This window comes from Accipiter gentilis, chromosome 6, assembly GCF_929443795.1.
Source record: "Accipiter gentilis chromosome 6, bAccGen1.1, whole genome shotgun sequence".
NCBI classification, from domain to species: domain Eukaryota; kingdom Metazoa; phylum Chordata; class Aves; order Accipitriformes; family Accipitridae; genus Astur; species Astur gentilis.
In genome coordinates this window covers 9216379-9223944 of record NC_064885.1, presented here as the reverse complement: position 1 = coordinate 9223944, position 7566 = coordinate 9216379, and the positions used below count along the sequence as shown (strand labels likewise).

Below are 7566 nucleotides of genomic sequence, written 5' to 3'. Positions count from 1 at the left end.
AAACAGTCACTTTGCTGCTAGAAACAGTCATTTAAGTAGCCCGTTGCGAGCAAGAGTTGCAAAAGAGTCACATAAAGCACTTGCGTAGTGTAACCGGGGGGCTGGCCCCTCCTGAGCCGAGCACGAAGGGGACGGGGACCTGGTTAAACAGGGTGGCGAGAGGGGTCGAGGCCGGCCCCGCTGTGCTGAATCGTTGCAAAAACCCAAGTGCCTCCAGAACGAGCCCGTTCGCTCGAATACGGATGCTCTGCCTTTTCGCTGTGGGGACGAGGAGCGCTGAGCGGTGTGAAGCGTGATACACTGGGATGTCCGGGACACGCCACGAGGCTGGTGCTCAGGCTTCACCATGGGCGAGGTGCCTTGGTTCCCTCCCGCATCTCCCCGCGGTGACATTTTACATTTCACGGTTCAATAGCTGAAGGCGGCGCAGCGCAGCTGCCTCTCTCGGGTTATGGTGCGTGGATGGGGACAGTGTTTTAAGAAGCGTCAGGCAGAGATTCCTGCTTTCCAAGGCTCCCGCTGCCATCAGACACTGCCCCTGACCCCGCAGGGGTACACGGACACGGACCCTCTCTGCTTCCAGCGGGGCGGGAGGAGTGGGCTTGGGGCACCCCCGACTTCCAGCTGGAAGAGGGCCGATGGATGGGGACCCTCTCCGAGCAACCCCCTTCCCTGATCTCCCAGCACCCTGGGGATGCTTCCCCTTGGGCGGGAGGACTTCCCTGGCCGCCAGCACCGCTTCCGAGAAGTTGGGAAATAATTTAAAAAATATGATAAAGTTGGGGGGGGGGGGGGGGAAAGGCACGTTTTTTGGGGGGGGGGTAGCCTAGCAAAGGGCCGTGAGCCCGGAGGGATTCTCCTCCCCGGGACTGCCCTCCCCGTTGGCGGTGGGGGGGGGGGGGGGGGCGGCGCTGGGCGCGGCGGCCCCGGGGGAGGCGGGGGAAGCAGCGGCGGGCGGGGCGGGGCCGGGCCGTGCCGTGCCGTGCCGTGCCGGCGGGAGGAGGCGGGCCCGGCGGCCGGGCGCCCCTTCCCGCGGCGGGCGGAGAGGGACGGCGGCAGCGGCCGTGCGAGCGGTGCCCCGTGTGCCCTCCCTGCCGGGCCTCTCTTTTCCTCCCCCCCCCCCCCCTCCCCCTTCCCCTTTCCCCTTCCCCGTCCCCGTCCCGGGCCCGGGCCGCCGCCGCCGGGGTATGGAGGCGGCGCACAGCCTCCCGGTGCTCGACGTTCTCCGCCGTTTCGGTGTCAGCGAGAGCTGCGGGCTCAGCCCGGAGCAGGTCCGCCGCAACCGGGAGAAGTACGGCCCCAATGGTTAGTGCGGGGGGTTGAGGGGCGGGGGGGGGGGGGGGGGGAATGGGGCTGCCCTACCGGGGCACCGGCATCCCGCCGGGGGCGGCGGGGACCCTCGTCGGGCCCCTCCCCACCGGCACCGGGACAGGGACCGGGAAGGGTGGGGGTGCCCCCCCCCCCCCCTCCCCGCCCCACCTCTCCCGGCCCGGGGTTTGCGGAGGAGCGGTGGAGGATTTACCGCGGGACACCTGTTGATTCGGGGAATATTTACCGGCTTCGCTTAAATAAAGGCTGGTTACCGGGGGTACGGGCGGCACCGGCGGTTCCCGGGGCGTTAATTCCTCCGGCGGAGTGTCCTCCGGGAGGGACACGGACACGTCGTCGGGAAAGAGAGGGGGAAGTTCCCCCGTTGCCTGCGGGTGAAAGAGGGAAGCCCCAAAATCGACTGGGGTGGAGGGTGGGGGACGTGGGGTGAGGGGAACCCTCTTGGAGCAGCCGGGCATCGTCCCGGGTTTAGATCAGGGGACTTTTGTAAACTCGGGTTTTGTAAGTGCGCACTGGGCACGGGGGGGGCTCGCTGGGGTGCCCGAACCTACCCGGGTAAATAGCGATTTCGATCGCTCGGGCTGTGACGGGAGGTAAGTCGTTAACTCTGCGGACGGAAACCGGAGGGTGTTTCGGGTGAGTTTGCTCCGGTGTTGTGGAGTAGCGAGTCCTTTCTCAAAGTTGCACAAGGGGATAAGCGTGTAAACTCTCTCCTGGGTTGGAGCTCGTTGCATCGGCTTTTCGCTTCGTCCTCGTGGTTGAGGCTAAGGAAAACCCGACTAGATGCTGGCGGGATTGCTCTCTGCGTCTTTATTCGTTGGGAGAGCTGTTTTAAGTGGGATCAGAGGGCTGTGCCTCCTCCAGACAAACCCTGCCGGGAGCAGTCCCGTGTGCTGGGCTCGGGGTCCCCTTTCCCACCAGCGCTCGCCACGCCAGGCAGCTTCTGCTCCGTTCCCTGCGTCAGCGTGGCCGGGGCTGGGCCGGGAGCTCGTGCCACGCAGGACTGCGCGCAAGGCGTAAGCACCGGAGCATCGCGCCTGCCCTTGTCCGACCTGATTCCGGAGAAGGGCAGCCGGGGACCCGTCTGATTAGCCGGCAGGGGAGCGATCCCTCTGCTTTGGGGGCTGAATGCAAACCACGTCCTTAAGAAACGGGTGATCAATCTGATTTCAAGGTAGAATTGCTGCCAACATTTCTGTGCTGTCCCTTGGCCCCACGGGAACGTGGGGATGGCGGGTGGTCCGTGCCGTGCAGCCGCGTGTCACCTAAAGGCATCGCCGTCGCGGTGCTCACGGTGGCTTCATCCTCCTGTTTGCCCAAGTGAATCATCGTCGCTGAGTCAGGCACGTTGGTTGCTCGGTGGCATTGGGCTCTCTACCTTGAAAAAGGGAGCTCGAACGTATGACACAGGTGCAAAGCAAAGGCTTAGCCGTGGCAATTAGTTCGTCTTTTTGGTTTTTTTCTTCTTCCTTCCCCCTCTTTCAAGCAATGGGTCTGCACTCGCCTCTCTTTACAGTTTTGCTTCCCATACAGTCCAGCATTGGGTTTCTTGCAGGCTGTTGACTCGTGAGAGCTTCTGACTTTGGGGTGTGCCAAGGCTTTCGCCTTCAAAGCAGAGCCCCGCGTCTCCTGTGCAATACAGCTCGCAGTGATGTGCATCGATGTTGAGAGCAGTAACGTGGGCAGTGCAACCATCCGTGAAAATGTGGTCAAAGACTTTTAAGAATTCTGAATTTTTGCAATTTTTGTGCAGCATTTATATCCTCCTTGTGGCATGGATGAGATACGGACAGGTCAGCACAGCTCAAAATCGTGCAGAATGGGACCCTGTGTGGTTTTTTTTGGTTTAAAACCTTGATGTTAAGCAAATAGCCTTTTTTCCAGCACGGCAAGAATTTGCAGGTTGTGTTGCGGCAGCAGGAGCCGACCTCCTTGACCGTGCTGGGGTACCCTGGGGTGCCCTGTTCAGGTGAACTGCTGCGGGGAGCAGCGTGGGACGGTGAGCTCGGCTTGCGCCGGAGCACGGGTCTTGAAAATGGTCTGTAATAAATTGCATTTCAGTTTAGGCTGAAGTTGAACTCCGGCAGCGGAAGTGTGGGACAGTTTGATCTTGCTTGAGCTCACGCAGAAGGGGGAAGAAAATTCAAATCTTGCATGGCTTGAAGTGCAGAGCAGACCTTCAGCTCCAGCTAGTTTCATTTTCGCACCCTCCTGTCTCTCATTCATTCATTTCCTTCTAAACCTGAAATCAAACTGCCAGTGTGGTCGTGAATCACAATCTAAAATACATCATCTTTCTTAAAAACTGCCTCCCGACGTACTTCAGAGAGTTGCTGTCTGCTTCTTTTTTATTGCGGTGATGCTTTTTAAAAAAAATGAGCTGCAATGAGCTCCAACGTTAAGTGAGAAGCAGCGGCCATTGGTGTGTTTTATATTAAAAAAAAAATTATATATTTTTGGGGGGTTATACTTTTGGAGCCTAAAATTGCTTTTTCAGTTCCAGTGCTCACATTTACATTTGCAGGAGGAAACAGAGAGCAATAGTGATTATTTAATACCTCCAGTTTGTGGCTTGGCAGTCAAGCAGTGAGATATAGATTACTGGACTGGAAGAAGATATTTCTCCCCTAGGAAGAGCTCGCGTTCTAGTTTCAGATCTGTCATCGGTGCTGTCAGCATGGCCATTTCGTTTGCCAAGGAAACTGGAGAAGCTGCAGAACGTTTAGGTCTCACCATGGCGATTCTTAAAAGGCTTCTGAATCTCAAAAGTCAATTTTAACTACGCAATGCTTCGGATGCTCCATGCGCGCCGGGTAGGTGCTTCCCTATACCTCCTCCCATCCACCAACACTGAGCTCCATGGGTTGCTTTTAGACCACGACACTTAAAAAAACCAACCAACCAAACAAAACCCCCCAAAAACAAAAGCAAAAAAATGCGCATCTCTTATTTTATATTAGACTCATCAGGAGGATAGAGGGGTGCAAACATTCTTCTTCCTAAATGTAAAACCAGGGGCACAATTTACCCTGAAACAATTTCAGTTTTGCCAAGAAATGACAGATATAAACAAGAGTTGCCCCATGGACAGTGAAGTGATTTTCTGTTTTAAATATAGCTGTGATTTCTCTCTTCTAAATGGATTTCCATGTGTAAATGAGCATACATTTTGGGCAGGATATTGCCAGCATTAATGCATATGCATAATTTTATTTGCTTCACTGGTAACCTAAATGGGCTGTGAATGTCAGTAGAGTCAAGTGCTCGGCTGTTTGCAGCATAGGGGCGTTTGTCTCTTCTTGCATTTCATCTCTTCTGACTCCAAAGCAGAAGCCCCGCAGCCGTCTGCGGTTGGAAACGCCACGGGGCAGGATCGGACCCTGCCCGTCAGCCCTCCTCGGGGTCTCGCCCATCCCCTCCTTTACCCTCGCCGCTCCTGGGGCTGACCCCCAGCGTGGTACCCGATGCTCTCCAAAACCTCCCGTGCCCCACTGCAAGGTGCAACGATAACGGTATTTACGTGCTGGCTGGTTGAAGCGTTATTCAAGCCAGCTTCAGCACTGGGCCAACTCAAAGCCCATGAGTAAATTGGCTTTTCTTTTATAACGCACCTCTCCACGTCTCCGTAAGCTTTATTTCAGCATCTCGGAGCCCCTGGGTGTATTTTTGCCTCTGTGTGCCCGAGCCTACCTGGGTGGGAGGAGGAAGCGTCCTCGAGCCCAAATCCAGCCTGCGATGTGTTGCCAGTCTCCTGAAACCCATCGAGGCTCGTTCACGAGGAGCTTTCCGCTCCAAGCCCCTGTTTTGCTAGAAGCAGCAGCAAAACCCGCTGATTTATTATTTATTTCCATCCTTTTCCCAGCCTGTACCCAGGGTTGCATGTGCATGTGTATATACGTCCATCGGCACACGCGTGTGCGTGCCCGTGCCCCTGTCCCTACTCTAATTGCGGTGCGTTACTTAATGGCGGAGTAGCTGCTGGCGGTTGCTAACCAGCCAAGGTCACGCTCCAACTCTCTCTTGACAATAAAAAAAAAAAAAAAAAAGGAAAAAAAAAGAGAAATAAAATTTCTATTTTATACTGAAATATTTGAGATGCTGGTAAGGAAAGGAAAAGCAGCATTTTCTGACTCATCTAACTCTGCTCTCTTCCTCTGCGCATCGCCCACCTTTTCCACCCCCAAAACACACGCTTAACAGTCTGATTCATAAACATGCTATGGGTTGTTTTTTTTTTTGCTTCTCCTCCTCCAAATCCTTTCCCTTAGGAGAAATGCTGAGGCATTAAAACCTTGTGAGCGCCTTCAAATTTGGGGAGAGACTACACAAAATTTTCCCAATTGGACAAGAGGAAACTCGGGATTTTCATCCCTGTGCTGTCCTCTGAGGTTACCCGCTTTTGTACCTATCCTTAAAAAAAAAAAAAAAGAATTGTGAATGAAGAGCAATGTTCAGAAAAACTGGTGTCTGCTCTTAAAATGCTGAGGGAGCCGGGGAGGGGGAAATTTCTGGGATGAGGAGTGGCAGGGGCTGTGCTTGGGGGGGAAGGGATTTTGTGTGCAGGTCTTGTGTTTACCCTTGGGGTTGGCCTCCCCTATTATACAAGTGTCATTTCATTACTATTTTTCTTTCATTGCTGGTTTTAAAGCTGGGGGTGGCAGAGCTGGTGCTAAAACCCACTGATTTAGGAGGAGTCAGATACGCCGTGGATACCCAGATGCCGCCTTGGGATGTGCTGTTTCCAGAAAGGGGCTGGAGCGGGTCCTCCAAAAACACCATTAGCAGCAAAATATCCCCCTTCCCCCCAGGCTAATCCTCTTTCCCAGTATTTCAGGTGCCTAGTTTGACCTCCCTACTCCAGCTGAACGGTTTTGGCCAGCCTAGTGCAGTCCTCGCCATCGTCATGTAGCTGCACGTCTGCTCTTCGCCTTTTCGGTGGCATTGGTCTTTCTGCATCTTTTAAGCCTTTTCTAATCGCCAGATCTGATTTGAAGCTATTGAGTCGCATTTCTGTGGTTGTCTCCCTCCAGGGTAAACCTCTGAAAAATACTATTGATATGTATGTTGCAAGTAAGTTTGTTTTGTTTTGTTTTTTTTGAATCTTCCCCTCAAAACCATTTTTTCTTGAGTGAAAAGCATCGCCTGACGCCTGGTGTTGCTTTTGCTTTCTTCCTACCAAGGAGAATTTTAATTTTTGAGAAGCGTCCAAGTAGCTGCCTTGTCACTCTGCGTTTGATCTCCTCCTGCAAAAGGGATGGCGTGAAAGCAGGAGGCTCCTGGCAGCTGCTAAATCACCCCTGTCCTGTGGATCGGGTCTGTCCTGGCACATCCACAGCCCAGGCAAAGCTTCTGGCACAGACCCCCACGGGACATCCCTGACGGATGCCCAGAATTGCAGATGCTGGCACGAAGCAGGGCTGAGCGCGTCCAGTTTTGGGCAACTTAAAGCAGATGGTTGGTGTTTTCTGGTGGCGATAGCTGCCCTGTGCAGCACCGGAGAGCTGGGCTGAGCACAGTCGACCCGCGTCCTCCCCGATGCCCAAAACCTCCCCCGAGAGCGGCGTTCCTCCTGTGATTTTGCAGCGGGGATCTGAACTGATTATCGAAAGGCGTCAGAAGCATCGCAGGGCCGCACGCAACCTTGAGATGCTTTCGTTTTCATGGTCCTGAAAAACGAGGTGGTTTTTCACGTGTTTTCATATGCTTTTTCATATGTTTTCATATGCTTTCTCGTATGTTCAAACCTCTGGAGGAGCCAGCTTTGATTTTTGTCCTACGCACAGCATTTGCAGAGTCGGTTGGGATGATGATGCTCCCTCAAAGTGTTTTTTTTTAGGGTTATTCTTTGTAAGCCATGAGCCAGACGTTGAGTGTTTGCGGTCTGTGCCTCTTGCCCAGCCAGTCCAGCCCCGCTCCTGGGGAAGGGGCTCCTCCGTGCGAGGCATTGCTGTGTCCAGACCAGCCACAAAGTCCTTCTCTTGGTACATCGAGCTCAGCCGGTGGGTGCCCCATCCCCATTAATGTTTTCAGGGCCGTTAAAAGGAGCATTAAAAAGTTATGAGCAACAGCTAAGCCGTACTCCGTGGGGAATTAGGGCTGTAAAGCAAAATGGCAAACCTCTTTCGGCAGGTAAGGCCGGGTGTCTGGGTGCTGACATTGCACAAGGATGCTCTAAAACTCCTATTTAATTTATTTTCCCTGGGAAAAGCCCACTGGACAGCTCTGGCACGCGGGGCA

The 7566-nt window shown here is 54.2% G+C and overlaps 1 protein-coding gene and 1 long non-coding RNA gene across 2 annotated transcripts in view; both read left to right on the top strand.

Moving 5' to 3' along the window:
- The first annotated feature begins 979 nt into the window (after positions 1–979).
- ATP2A3 (ATPase sarcoplasmic/endoplasmic reticulum Ca2+ transporting 3) overlaps positions 980–7566 on the top strand; it is a 57916-nt gene continuing 51329 nt past the window's right edge. Inside the window, 1 exon segment of the mRNA XM_049801973.1 lies at positions 980–1305. Coding sequence (XP_049657930.1) covers positions 1188–1305 — 118 coding nt within the window. The 5' untranslated portion in view covers positions 980–1187.
- Positions 1486–6892, top strand: LOC126039232 (uncharacterized). Its single transcript, XR_007506269.1, has 2 exons — positions 1486–6399; positions 6510–6892. It is a non-coding gene; the product is annotated as an uncharacterized LOC126039232 (long non-coding RNA).